At 47.0% G+C, this 15,016-nt stretch overlaps 1 protein-coding gene across 1 annotated transcript; it reads right to left on the bottom strand.

Annotated features, from left to right (window-relative positions):
* Window positions 1-2,543: 2,543 nt before the first annotated feature.
* On the bottom strand, window positions 2,544-3,064 carry LOC141652980 (histone H4). Its single transcript, XM_074460612.1, has one exon. The coding sequence runs from the start codon at window positions 2,978-2,980 to the stop codon at window positions 2,669-2,671; it is 312 nt and encodes a 103-aa protein (XP_074316713.1). The 5' UTR covers window positions 2,981-3,064; the 3' UTR covers window positions 2,544-2,668.
* Between the last annotated feature and the right edge of the window lie 11,952 nt (window positions 3,065-15,016).

Raw genomic sequence — 15,016 nt, 5'->3', positions numbered from 1 at the left:
GACGTGACGGTGCCGTCTTTCAGCAAAACCGTTGTGTTCAGGAGTGTGAGGTGGTGAGGTGAGGTGAGTGATGCCGGCATCAAGGAGGGTTGGCGTTAACTTTTTGTATTCGCCGCCGTTATCGGAATAGAACTGCTTGATAGGTTTTTTGAAGTAGTTTTCAAGGAGTGCTTTAAAGCGATTAAATGTTATTAACGATTCGGATTTTTGTTTGAGCGGATACAACCAGAAATAATGTGAGAAATGATCGACAAATATTATGTAATATTTAAATGAGTCGTAAGAGGGAACGGGTGAGCTCCAAACGTCGGAGAAAATGAGGTCGAGGGTAGCGTTTGATGTTAGGGTTGAAGTAGAAAAAGGTAGCTTGTGGCTTTTATTAATCAAACACGCATTACAATGCAAGAAATTCGAAATACGGAAATTAAACTGAGAATTCAATAATTTAAGAATAGCTAAGGAGGGGTGGCCTAAACGGTTGTGCCACAAGCTGCTGGTGGAGGAGACGGCCGCATGTGCTGTAGGCCGTGGTGATGGACACCAATGATAGGAACCATCAAGGAATGACCCTTGAAGAAGACTCGCTCCCGTCGTGGTTTCCTTAAAACAAAAGGAGGTTTGTGAGAAAAGAGCGGTAGCATTATTATCAACACAGAATTGAGAAACAGAAAGTAAATTGCGAGAAATAGTTGGAATGACAAGGACATTGTTAAAAAATAAAGTATGAGTAGGAGTAGAGATAGAATAAGAACCAATATGAGTAATTGGAAGAGAGGAGCCATCACCGATTATGAGGTCATCGGGTCCGTCATAGGGTTGGTGATGGGATAGGTTTTGAAGATCATTAGTGACATGGTGAGACGCACCAGTGTCAATGAGGTATGATGTGGTTGGTTGGTTCGAAACAGTGGCGGTGTTGGCATAGGGTCTTGGCTGCCTTGTCGGTGGGGGAGGGAAGGTGACATTTGGGTAGTCGCGTTTAAAGTCGGGACAGTCACTGATGACATGACCACTATAGCGACAATATTGGCACCGTCCCTTAAAGGGTTTTGGTTGGTTGGTATAGGTGTTACGGTTGGTGTTGTTGGTGTAGTATGGTGCACGGTTTTGGGCTTGTGTGGCAGGAGGGTTTTGGGATTGTCGAGATTGGTTGTGGGAGTTGGTGTAGGGACGAGTGAAGGCAGCGTGGGCAGATGGGGTGAAGGGTGTGGTAGGAGCGGGTTGTTTATTAATGATTAGTTCATGATGAATTAGCTTCTCATGCAAGGCTTCGAAGGTTATGGGCGAGTCACGAGCACGAACGGCATCGATGACGGGTTTGTAGAGGGTTTGATCGAGGCCGTCTAGGATTTGGCTAGTGATGTCTTCACTGTCGACGGGTTTGCCTAGTTGGGCAAGGTTAGCAGCACAGGTTTTGATTTCAAGCATGTAGTCGGTGATGGTTTTATCACCATGGGTTATATTTTTCAGACGGTCTTTTAATTGAAGGATGTGGCCACGGGATGGATTAGCGTATGTGGAAGCAAGCAGTTTCCAGGCATCATGGGATGTAGTGCAATCGAGGATTATTGGGGCGACAGTGTCGTGGAGAGTACCCGCGATTGCACCGAGGATAAGTTGATCTTGTTTGAACCAAGTGTTGTAGGCAGGGTTGGGCACGGGTTCAGGCGAGGGCTTTTCGGTTGTGGCAGCGGGTGTGGTGGTTTTGGGTGGTGGTGTGACGGAACCGTCAAGGAAACTAAAGAGGCCAAAGCCTTGAAGAAGTCTAGTGATTTGAAAACGCCATGAGCGATAGGTTGTCGGGGTTAATTTGGTGCAAGTCGGAAAGGAAATCGAAAGGAGGGGCTTGGTGGGTTCGTCTGGGTTTGGGACGAGGTTGTTGGAGGTCGACATGGGCGAGGGTGTGTCAAGTACAACAGTGATAAGAAGAAGAAAGGTTAGGATCGAAGTCGGGATTGATACCATATAAAGATTAAGGTTTGATAATAATTGTATTGATGATCAAGGATGTTTACAGGAGGTATATTTATATACATTGATGTGACTACTCATGTGAGTAACTAGCTTCCTAAAGATAAGCTAACAAACCTATTAACAAGGAGAGGTTACAAGTATACATTTGACTAAGATTAAAATACATCAAATAAGATAATAGACATGTGCTAATTGACTTGAGTTGTTGTAGCTGACTTCGAAATGCCGAGGATAACGTCTTTACCATTTACATTATTAACAGTTAATACGCATACATTACACGGGGTCTATACAAGTATCAATATCAATACCATGAACAAATCATTTACCACGATATTCTGTAATCATTTAAACAGATCACAGCCACCATTGTTGATTAAACATTAACCTAAAAATGTCAATTAACTGAAAACAACAACAGCAGCAAACACAATTTTAAATTTAATCATCAATCAAACATCCTTGAAATTGAACATTTCAATTCATATCTCAACAAATTAATCATAAACCTAAAACGATATTCAGTGCGAAACAATTAACCAAGAAAGCAAAATAACAACCAACCAACATTTCAGAAAATTAACATTTAAATTGATATTCCAAAGTAACCAAATGCCACATTACATCGAAAACCGACATAGAAATCGAAAACAATTTACACAACACCAACAGTAAAAATCCTAAAATCCTAAAATCAACCTCCGAAACCATAGAGAGTCCTCCCCTGCCTCTTGAGAGCATAAACAACATCCATAGCAGTAACCGTCTTCCTCCTCGCATGCTCAGTATAAGTAACAGCATCACGAATCACATTCTCAAGAAAGATCTTAAGCACACCACGGGTTTCCTCATAGATAAGCCCGCTGATTCTCTTAACTCCACCACGCCTAGCAAGACGACGAATAGCCGGCTTGGTGATACCCTGGATGTTATCACGGAGGACTTTCCGATGTCGCTTCGCTCCGCCCTTTCCTAGACCCTTTCCTCCTTTGCCGCGCCCTGACATTTTTTGGGGGAAATTTGAATTTGTAGATAGCGGGAAAATAGGGGAAGAGATATTTGAGTGTGTGAAAATGTGTGTTAGAGGGCTTGGGGTTTGTGGTATTTATATTGGTGGTGGGGTGTGTGGGTTTTGATTTGAACTGTTGGATTGTTGATTTGATCTGACGGTGGAAAATGGCGATCCGTGTGTGGGGATTTGGAGGAGTGAGGATCGTTGATTTATGTTGATGGACGGATGAGATTAGATTGTGTTTTGGTATGGGATTGAGTTTTGAATGGATATTTTTCCGTTGTTTGAATTTGTATTTTAAAGAGTTGAAAATATTTGCTAGAGCTAATAAATGTAAAGAACTAATGACTCGATTTATTAAAGCAATTTTCGACACGGTTTTTTAGCGTGTGTTCTAATTGCACGTATTAAGAGTTTAAATAAAGAAAAAATCAAAGGAATATATAATATGAGAAATGTAAATATCAACTCATTTTTTCCATATTTCGTGGACTATTCCTTTGATTAATAGCTTTAATCCTCTATCTAATAAAATAATAGGCGAATTCACAAATTTTCCCTCAGAAAAACATTTTTTTAAATAAGGAAGCTATTGATAATTTAACCGTGTTCACTAAATAAGGAAGCTATTGATAATTTAACTGTATTCATTAAATAAAAAAATTAATAATTATAATGTATTTCATTATATAATTCTTTTCATTAAAATTAATCTTTTCAACAAATTATAAAATTTTCACTAAACACTAAACTATAATATTTTAATTAAAGTATAAATAATATAAAATTATAAACTATTAAATCTTTTATTGATGCTATTATTTGAGAATGACTTAACTCATACTATTCATACTAATAAATATAAAAAAAAAGAATTGAGAGAATTTATAAATTGAAATCATTAGCTTTGTGGTACAAAAAATGTTTTTTTTTTTTAAAAAAAAAAATACATTTCAGCACATTGCTCAATTTTCTTGGATTAATTCTCAGTTTTAATTTTTTTTTTTTTTGGCTTGAAACAAAGTACAAGAACGACTAATGATATACCACTATTATTTTACAGTTTAATTTTACTCAGATTTCTTGAATAATCTTACATTTTTTTTTCTCATATCAAAATATAATGATGTGAAATATGAAAAATTAATAAGCTGTTAATTTAACATGATTAAGTAATACAATAATAAAAACTCTATAAATACCGTGTATTCAATGTGCGGAATCTAAACTAGTATCTAAGTAAGTTATTTATTGGTAGTAACAAATGAATATTTAACCAATCATATCATATTCATCTTAGACAATCCCCAAGCAAGGTCACCGATTGGGTCGTGACCTTGTTGGGTCACCTTAATGACACCTTAAATTAGGATTAAAGAGATGACTTTGGTGACCTTGAAGTACTCACGGTCAATTGGTGACCTTCGATTGAGTTGGTGACCTTGTTGGTGACCCGGTAGGTGGCACTCTCCCATTGGCCGGATATAAAAAAAGGACAACCGTCAAAACAAAGGGAAGGTGACCTTTGCTTGAGTATGGTGATCCATTAAGTGACACTCACTAGCCGGAGAGTGGAAAATGATTGGGTTGCTAACCTAGGTCGTGAACTTTTGCTTGGAAGGGTGAAAGTGGGTCAAGATAATTAATGTGTGATTAAGAAGAAAAATATTAGTGACCCGATTAACTCGACCTTCTGCTTGGGGATAGTCTTAGGTCATAAAATGTTTAAAAAAAATCTCTCATACGGAGTAATAAATAGAAAAAGTAAACAAATTATTGAGAAGAACACAGTATAACTTGTGAAATGACGTTATAATTTGTGAAATGACGTTATGATTATTGTGAAATGACCTTCTGCTTGGGGATAGTCTTAGGTCACCTTGTTTGATTATAATTTGTGAGATATATTTTTCCAAAGGAATTGCATCCTTTATATAACTTGTGAAATGACGTTATAATTTAACACCATAAATCACCTCACACGTTATTCCCAAATGAATTGAAAACAATTCATAAGTTTGTGCACATTCTTACGCTGATGGAGCATATTCTGCACCCGCTGACCGAGTCAACATATTGAGCAAGGTCAAATCCAAAAGACAACAAGTCAAAGGAAAAGCGACCTAACCGACGAAGCCTGTCGGCCTGTCACTTGGGTCTCGGCTCGGCAACTAGCCGGCCGGGAGGCATATCCGTATACTCACATCCGGTCCCCTCGGCATGGAGTCAACCAGGCCTGCCGGCCTGTCATGGGTCCCTCGGCCGAGGGTAAGACAGTCTTTCCACCTGCTACGACCACTTGGCCACTACGTGACAAAAGGTGAAAGTCTATAAATACTCCACATCTCTCATTGAGAAACTAACTGAATAATCTGGTATAAACTCCCTTATCTCTCTACAAGATACTTTGCCAAGTTAACATACAACTTATCTCTCTAAGTTTACTGACTTGAGCGTCGGAGTGAGTACGTTCGGCCCCAAGCCGAGCCCTCAGTTTGTTCATCTTGACAGGAAAGAGTAAAAGGAAGAGACGAGCAACGACATCATTCTACAAGCTTAAGTGGTCACAATCCTGCTCCGGAATTACACTCGGAACAATTGGCGCCGTCTGTGGGGATAGATACTAAAAGTTAGTCACCTACATTAAAAAAAAAAAAAAAAAAAAAAAAAAAAAACATTCAGCGAGCTAAGAAGATGTCAAAGCAACAAGAAACTGTGATTGAAGGAACTGCATTCTTCCAGGATGACACGTTCCGTAATTCTGAGATCGGGCGGTCCCCCACCGGCCGAGTCACTGAGCCGGTGATGTTCGGGATGCCGAAAGAGCCAGAAACACCGCTGCCTACCGACCAAGTCACCATCATGGGACATGTGGTCGATGCGGCCAAATTAAAGCTATTCCTGGACCTGATGGGTAGTACGCCGATCACCCCTGTCACGATGACGGTGACAAGAGCGCATCCACAGTGACCAGGGCCCATAAAATGACTCCGAACAACTTGACCGGAGCAATACAAGGAGCCGGGCATGCTCGGACGCCCGCCAGAGCCCGTGGTGCCGGTGGCGGACCGAGTCCTTCCCCACTCGCGGGAGGACAAAGATCGCCGCGAACAACGAGGCCAGACCCGAAGGAATGAAAGAAGTCCGACTCACCAAAGTCGGACAAGAAGCCCTTCCCGCCGAGGAGAGAAGCCGGACTAAGGTTGCGAGGAGCCGATCGCCGCGTGTCATTCGACACGTGGTCGACACCCCTCGCACCTATGTCCTCGAGATCCCCGTGCCGACTAAACCGAAGCCGCCGCCCTTATCATACAAAGGGGATAGCGACCCGACCGACCATGCCGAGGCTTTCGAGTCGTACATGTCGGTATGGGAGCGGCCTGATGAGGTGTGGTGCCGAGTCTTCCCAACGACCCCGCATGGGATGGCTCGGAGAGTTGGTACAAGGGGCTACCTAATGGCTCGATATCTTTATGCCGACCGATAGAAAATTTCATAGCCCAAAGATGCTTGCAACAAGAGAAGGGTCGTGGAAACATCGGATCTCCTAACTATCCGAGGGGGGAGGACGAGTCCCTCCGAAGCTACGTGAAAAGATTCGACGCTAAGGTTCAGCAGATCCGTGAGCTGAACACTGAACTGGCGGCCTTCGCGCTGATGAAAGACCTCTCAAAAGGCGAGTTCAAAAACGAGCTGATCAAGTGCGAAGACCTCAACCTAGACTCCGCCAGAAAGATGGCCGACCGAGCCGTAAAGGTGGAGGACTATCACAAAACCTGGGTAGGCCACAGTGAAGCTGGGCACCCAGAGAGGAAGAGCCGCCGGGACAATGTAGATGAAGGCCGCCGTGACGGGAATAGGTCACGGCCTGAGAGATTTAATAGGAAACAGCACTCGGCGGGCGCCGGGGGGAGTTCGGGACCATACAACCAGAAGCGGTACAGCAGTCTCACCCCCCTGGTCGCCTCTCCAGCCGAGGTCTTCACCCTAAGCAAGAATGATGGACAGAAGTGGGCAAGGCCCCCCAAGGCGAGGAGGGACGGTGGCACAAGCCAGTTTTGCGAATACCACGGCCACAGCAAGTATGTAGCTGGAGGCCCAGGAGCAAGCGCCGACGGGGCGAATAGAAAATCTGTCTTCCAACGGATGGGAGTAATCCAGGTTGTCATCGGGGGAAACGAGAACGGTGGGTCAGCTAATGGGCACAAACGGCACCTGAATGAGTTATACCAAGCCATCAACTTTGTGCCCAAAACAGCGATCCTCGCTTCCACCGTCCCCGATATAACCATTGGAAAGAAGGACTACGAGGGAGTCGTCGCCCCGCACAGCGGCCCGCTTGTAGTCCACCTGGATATAGCCAACCACTTGGTCAAAAGGTGCCTGATTGACACAGGCGCCTACACGAACATCATGTTCAGGGGGTGCTTTCTTAATCTCGGTCTGAAGATTGGAGACCCGAGCCCCGCATTAACCCGCTTATACTGACTTCTCCGGGGCGGCCGGTACCCCTGGGTCAATCAGTTGCGGTGATGTTCGGCCTAGCGGATGCGGCTAAAAATGTTTTATCTGAGTTCGTGGTTATTGATGGTTCGTCTGCCTACAATGTTCTCATAGGCCGGGTCACTTTGAGCGAGGCCGATGCAGTGATGTCCATCCGGGCCCTGACATTAATGTACGTCTCGGACCGGGGGGAAGCACAAAAGCTCGTCTCAAAGGATGAGAGAGATGAAATCGTCAATATCCAAGTGTCTGCCAGGGGGTGCAACATGCAATCCCTCAAAGTGGCGAAGAAATCGGAGAAAGGGAAGAGCCCATCCTTGCAGCAGGAACGCGAACCGATGGATACTAATGTCGGCATGGTCGAAGGAGCCGAGACCGAGGAAGTGGAAATTGACCCAGAGCGCACCGTAACTGTCGGTGTCGACCTGGAGCCAAAATTTAGAGCTGATCTCCTAGACCTATTGAGGAAGAACAAAGATGTCTTCGCATACTCAGCTGCCGAGATGCCAGGCGTGAGCCGGGAGGTGATCGTTCACAAGCTGAACGTACTCTCCACCGCTAGAGCTGCCGGGGCGGAGCATATTGTGTTGAAAACAGACTCGCTCTTAGTGACTAATCAAATCCGAGGAGAGTATGAGACTCGAGACGATGGGATGGTAAGGTACCTGGAGAGGGTAAAAGCTGACACCTCAAAATTGAAATCTTTCCAAATACAGTGCATCCCCAGGTTTGAGAACAACCGAGCCGACGCTCTCTCAAAACTTGCCAGTTCAAGCATCAAAAATGTCAGTCGAACCGTGCTGGTGGATATCAGAAATGCTAAAAGCATCACTGAGACCGTCGGCATGGTGGTCGACATCGAAGCCAAGACGACGTGGATGACTCCGATAATGAAATACAAGCTAACAAAAGGGTTGCCGGAGGACCGCAGTCTGTCTCAGAAGATAAGAAGGATCGCTGCAAGGTACTTAGTGTTCGAAGGAGAACTGTACAAAAGGTCCGTAATAAGACCACTCTTGAAATGCGTCGGCCCAGCCGATGCGGAGCTTATACTGACAGAGATTCATGAAGGCATCTGCGGACACCACATGGGGGCGAGAACGCTAGCCCACAAAGCTCTCCGAGCCGGCTACTTCTGGCCTACCATGCTGAAAGATTCCAGGGCAAAAACCAAGAAGTGCAAGAATTGTCGGATGCATGCTCCGTGTACATGCACCTTCCCGAGACCTGCAACCGGTACTTAGTTCCCTACCATTTGCACAGTGGGGATGGATTTATTAGGACCATTTCCGACGGCCTCCTGAGGAAGAAGAAGTACGATTGTCGCCGTTGACTACTTCACCAAATGGGTCGAGGTGTCCCGCGGTACTGCCAAGACCACGGCGGCCGTAAGAAAGGTGATTTGGGAGAACATCATAACTCGTTTTGGGTTACCCCAAGTCATTGTATTTGACCACGGCCGAGAGTTTTGGAGCGACATGGTGATGAATTGGTTGGAAGAGCTCGGTATCAAATTTGCATACTCCTCCGTCTCGCCACCCTCGGAGCAACGGGCGGGCGAAAGCGACTAATAAAACAATATCGAACGGGTTGAAAAAGAAGGTTGAAGATCTAAAGGGAAGATGGGTGATGAACTACCCTAGCGTCCTATGGTCCCTTCGAACCACGGAGAAAGAAGCAACAGTGGATCCATTCCACCTAGTCTATGGGTCCGAGGCCGTCCCGCTAATTGAAGCGGCGATGCCGACATTCGAATGCAAACCTTTAACCCATCGATAATGAAGAAGGCCTGAGAGCCTCCCTGACTGGTCGAAGAAAGTCGAGATACGGCACGGCTCAACTTGGCAGTATATCAAAACCGAATGAGAAGAGCCTACAACCGTAGGGTGCACAAAAGAGACTTGAGAGTAGGAGATCTAGTCCTGAGAAAGTCGGCCGCAACCAACAAAGGAAACAATCCATGGTAAGATGACGGCCAATCAAAGGACCCTACGGGGTGATTGAAGAAATGAGGCGGGGACATACCGGGACGACATGGGAGGGTGTGCCTCTAATGAGCCACTTTGGAACACAGACAACCTTAGGAAATATTTTGTATAGCGGCGGAGGTGTTCGAGACCGTTGTGGGCACCCCAACGCGTGATTATATGTTATGAAGAGTGATCCAAGTTTTCCATCGAAATGCTTGTCCCCTCCGTAGTCATACCAAAGTAGACGCCACGGCCAAAGCCGGCAATCACTACAAATGCAATTGATACTCGCGAAAGCGACCAACATGCTTAAGAACGTATAAGTACGGTTGAAACGCAAATCTGATTGCCTCGGCCAATCCGGAGTGGCGGAGGAAGCGATCAAAATGTCTATAGATACGAATGCGGTCGAGCCGTAACCTCGATTGCCTCGGCCAAAGCCGGGAGTGACGGGGAAACGACCGATATGCTAACATGTTTACAACGGCGGTTGGGAAGCGCAAATCGACCGCCTCGGCCAGTAGCCGAGAGTGGAGGAGGAAGCGACCGACATGCCAACATGTTGCTAAGCAAATTGGGAAACATGAATCTTGCTACCTCGGCTGTTCAGTGCAACGGGGAGAGGGCACGACCAATATGCTAAAAACGTTTAAGTACGATTGAGATACGCAATCTAACTGCCTCGGCCAAGCCGAAGGTAAAACGAACAAGCGCTCAATATGTTTAAAAACGTAAGAAGACAACCGAATGGAGGATGAGATCAAAGCCTCGGCCAAGCCGAAGGCAAATAAACAAACTTTATTAAAAATGTTTACAAGTGAGACAAAATCAAGTCGACGTAGTCCCCATAGGGATAGCCTAAGCACAACCTACCAAAGTTCAACAAAAAAAGAGGGAACAACAAAAGATTACAACATTAAGACATGAAGCGCCAAAAGGATGGCAGGGAGGAAAGGCTCAATAGTTGGCCCCGAACAATGAAGTCGTCCGAAGGGCCGGGTGAATCTGACGACCGCCCGTCTCCCTATGCTTGTTCTTTGCTTCCACACGGCAGGCCGCATCATCACCAACGCGGGCGGCCCAGAGGACGACTTGCGGCCTTCACTTGCCTTTGCCCTCTCGGCCTCCTCTCTAGCCTCCTTCACCTTAGCATCATGGGCCGCCTTGGCCGTAGCTTCCTGAGCGGCCTTCGCCGCCTTCGCCTCGGCCGCGGCCTTGGCCTCCGCAGCAGCCCGCCTTCTCATCCGGCTTTGTCAAAATCTTGCCACGGAAAGGTGCCTTCGGAAGGAGCTCTTTGATCGCATCCCGGTAGCATCTTGACTTGGTCCCGTGAATCGGCACACATTTCGGGGATGATGACGGTTTTGAGCATCTCAATATCCTTCTCCCTCTGAGCAAGGATAGCCTTTGTGCCCTTATGCTCCTTCGCCTCGGCCAAATGCAGGGACTTCCATCTTTCCCTCTGCTCAACCATGGCCTTATAACCACCCTCAAGCTTGTTTCTCTCCTCCCGCGACTTAGCGGCATCGCCAACGCAGACTCAACCTTGGCTCTCTCGGCCAGGACCACCTTCTCGGCGTCCTCCTTAAGCTTTCGCTCGAGAGAAGTCCTTCATGGTGGCCAGGAAGTCCTTCTTCGTCCTCTCGGCCTCCTTCCTAACAGCAAAGCTCAAGCCTAAGTCGTTCGAGCGTAGGGGCGATTTGAGCCACGAGCTTTTCTTGCTCGATAAGATGAGTGCCGCTAGTTCGATCCACTTTACCACCTTTTGGCCAACCTTATGCCGTCCGCCCGAGCCGAACGGAGGAAACCTTCTCGGATGAGGAGTCGGCGGCGACATTTTTATCGCCCGTCTGCACAGGCTGCTTCTCCAATTGCCGTTCGGTGAGAACAACAGCTGGCGACGGCTGATCTATAAAAAACCCAGACAAAGCGTCCATGTCAACATTCATCGACATATCGAAAGCCCGTCATCGAAATGCATAAGAACCCGCTAAATCCGAGCCATGGGTTAGATCCGTACCAGTCCTGGCCTTCTTGGATTGAGGGCCGGCTGACCCCTCCTCTTTCCTTGCCTCGGTAACAGCAGCAGCAACAGGCATTGTTTCTTTCCTCTTATTTGAAGGAGGAGGACCCTCCAGAACGGCGACGTCCTCTTCAACATTGACGACCACCTTCTCCTTTTGGACTACGGGGATTGGAGATCGAGTCGGAGTTGACGTCGTAGCCGCCGAAGACATTGCTTTTGGTTTTCGGCGCGGCACGTTACCGCCAATCTCTGCCTGGGTCGCCCCCACATCCATTGCTTTCAACGCCTGCTCCATGAGTTCGTGCGGGGCCAACTTGCGATCACGCGGCGCGGCCTTAGGGTGCAGCTCAACAACTCTCCCGTCCTGGTCAAGTCTCAACTTGTTTAGGATGGAGACAGACAGATCCCGGCCAAATCGATCTGCAAGAAACAAAGCAGGAGTTAAGCAAAAGAAGTAAACCGAGGCTCAAATACAGAAGCATAAAAAGCAAAGGTGGGCCTCATACCGACCCCACTCACCCCCGGCCGAGGGCGGATGAGGCCGACGTGACAAAGCGGCTCGTCTTGAAGGACGATCTGCGTCGGAGGCATCCATCCCTTCGGCGTGCCATCCTCTCGCCTCGAACATGCTCATTGCCCGCACTGGCCGTCCTTAAGATAGACCTTCTTGGCGTCCATCTTAATCTTATTACGGGAGACATATCTTTCATGCTCCCCCTGACTCTCGCAGCGCAAATTGACGCGGCGCTGGAAAGACCGGGGCAGTGGGTAGTCCTCCGGAACCTCGACATATACCCACCGCCCCTTCCGGTCTTTGCGGGATGTCGGCTTGAGACGGTCACGTAACCCGGCTCGGGTCCGCACGCTGTACCACCCCGTGCCGCCTAGGGTAGTCTGCCGAAGATGGTGGAGCCGGCGGAAAAGGTTCACCGTTGGGGCCTTCCCCTTAAAGAGACAAAACCATACGAAGCCAATAATCGTCCTAATGGCCAACGGATGCGGTTGTGCCACGCGACATTCATGGCTTTGATTATGGCCGCGACGTGTTCATTAAGAGGAAATCGGAGCCCATACTCCGGATGTCTAATATACACGCCGATACAACCTTCGGAGGGCAACAGATCGCTGATCACCCACAGGGGACAATAATTCTATACCCCCCCCGAAGTTGTAGTGGTCTTCAAAAAGTTCAGGCCCGGAGACAGAGGCGAACTTGTTCGTCCAAACGCGATCAGGTTTTATCGAGCAGGGTTCGCCGTGCCACAAGTAATGCGGCCTCTCTGAATCAGATTGGGTCCTTTCATCATCATCATCATCATCAAAATCCTCGAGATATTTCGTCTATTTCAGAGAAAGGCGACTTGCGGCCCCAAACCCTATCGGGGTGACAACCAATGGCTCCTATTCATCGGGATGCGACGGTTCGCCCCCCCGGAGTTGAGTACTAGGCGAGCATCGCGAGAAGACATGGTGGCAACAATTAATTAACAAATAAAAGTTGGGGAAGAATTTGTTTGTTTACCTTGAAAGAAAGTGTTACGCCGAGTAACGCTTCGAAAATTAGAGAGAAAACGCTTCGAAAACTAGAGAGAGGAAATTTTTGAGAAAAAGAAGTTTGCGAGTCAAAATGAGGGGCATTTTGCTCTATTTATAGCAAAGCCCATTCGATGGACCAATCGAGCAAAAGCCATGAAGCGTCCACCAATCAGCACCAGGCCACGTGTCAAGCATGCAACCACGGAATGTCAATCGACATACAGTGACCAATCTTCTTCGACACGCTCCTTGATATCTACTTGCCAACGGCCACCGATCAACCAAGCTTGGCGGCAAAGACGGGGCAATCAAAAGCACACGACACTCTCAACCTTGGTCTCGGCCAGCGCCATTTTCTTTTCCACATTCGATGTCCATTACACAACCATGTGGAGGGGGGATATGGTACGACCTGAACAGAACCAAGCCGAGGAAGAAGTTCGACATGCGCAGAATACGCTCAACACGCATCGAAGGTCCATACCACGGCATAGACTACGCTGGGGGCAAATTGATGGGGCATATTCTGCACCCGCTAACCGAGTCAACATATTGAGCAAGGTCAAAGCCAAAAGACAACAAGTCAAAGGAAAAGCGACCTAACCGACGAAGCCTGTCGGCCTGTCACTTGGGTCTCGGCTCGGCAACTAGCCGGCCGAGAGGCATATCCGTATACTCACATCCGGTCCCCTCGGCATGGAGTCAACCAGGTCTGCCGACCTGTCATGGGTCCCTCGGCCGAGGGTAAGACAGTCTTTCCACCTGCTACGACCACTTGGCCACTTGGCCACTACGTGACAAAAGGTGAAAGTCTATAAATACTCCACATCTCTCATTGAGAAACTAACTGAATAATCTGGTATAAACTCCCTTATCTCTCTACAAGATACTTTGCCAAGTTAACATACAACTTATCTCTCTAAGTTTACTGACTTGAGCGTCGGAGTGAGTACGTTCGGCCCCAAGCCGAGCCCTCAGTTTGTTCATCTTGACAGGAAAGAGTAAAAGGAAGAGACGAGCAACGACATCATTCTACAAGCTTAAGTGGTCACAATCCTGCTCCGGAATTACACCCGGAACATACGTAAATGAACTCATATTCATTTAACTCTAACATGTTACATGTGCATTGTAACATTTAGCATTATACTTAATTTTGTAACTTGTGTTGGATTAATTTACCCAACAAATCTCCCCCTCCAACACAAGTGACAACCACCGAGGAATCAACCATTGGCCTTTTGAAATCACCAGCTGCACACCCGAGTTAATATCCGGTCCTCGCCTTAACTCATTATCACGACCAATACACCGTGTACAGCCTAAACCCAGTAAATGGCGTTACTTGACTCCGGAGAGAAACATCTTTCTCTCCACCTTTCTACCAGCAGGAATTTTACCTTTGCGCCCGTCTGTAACCTGAAAACAATCTACCTTCGCCGCCTCTTCCACGAACGAAACACGTGCACGATTTTTCCGTTTCCAGCCATCCCGTGAGGTTTTTTACCGCATATGCATCCGGACGGTATAAACCACGACGTAGCTCCCCCTTCATGAGGACCATAGAACCCTTAGTCACTTTCATTACTCCTCCATGAGCTTTACACCCATAACCCTCGAGTCTAGTTGACTAAGTGAAATTAAATTCGCATGCAACTTTGGAACATAGGCAACCTTGTCCAAAGTGTGCACCACCCCATTTGACATTTTGATTTTCACCACTCCAATACCCATGACATCAACTATTGAGTTATCAGCCAAACTCAATTTCCTAGCCACGCCTTCTTGGAGCTCCTCAAAACTATCCTTCCGGGTGCAAATGTGGTTGACACAACCAGAATCTAATATCCATTCTTCCTTGGAACACACGTCGTTTACATCCGTGACCGCAAATATGTCACTACCATCGGTAAGGAAACAACCACCACTTCCTTCACCGGCAACCAAGTTGGTGTCGCCCTTGTTTTCTTCATTCTCGCATTTCTTAGGACAGAA

This window comes from Silene latifolia, chromosome 4 (assembly GCF_048544455.1).
Source record: "Silene latifolia isolate original U9 population chromosome 4, ASM4854445v1, whole genome shotgun sequence".
Classification (NCBI taxonomy): domain Eukaryota; kingdom Viridiplantae; phylum Streptophyta; class Magnoliopsida; order Caryophyllales; family Caryophyllaceae; genus Silene; species Silene latifolia.
This window is presented reverse-complemented; position numbering and strand designations above follow the sequence as displayed.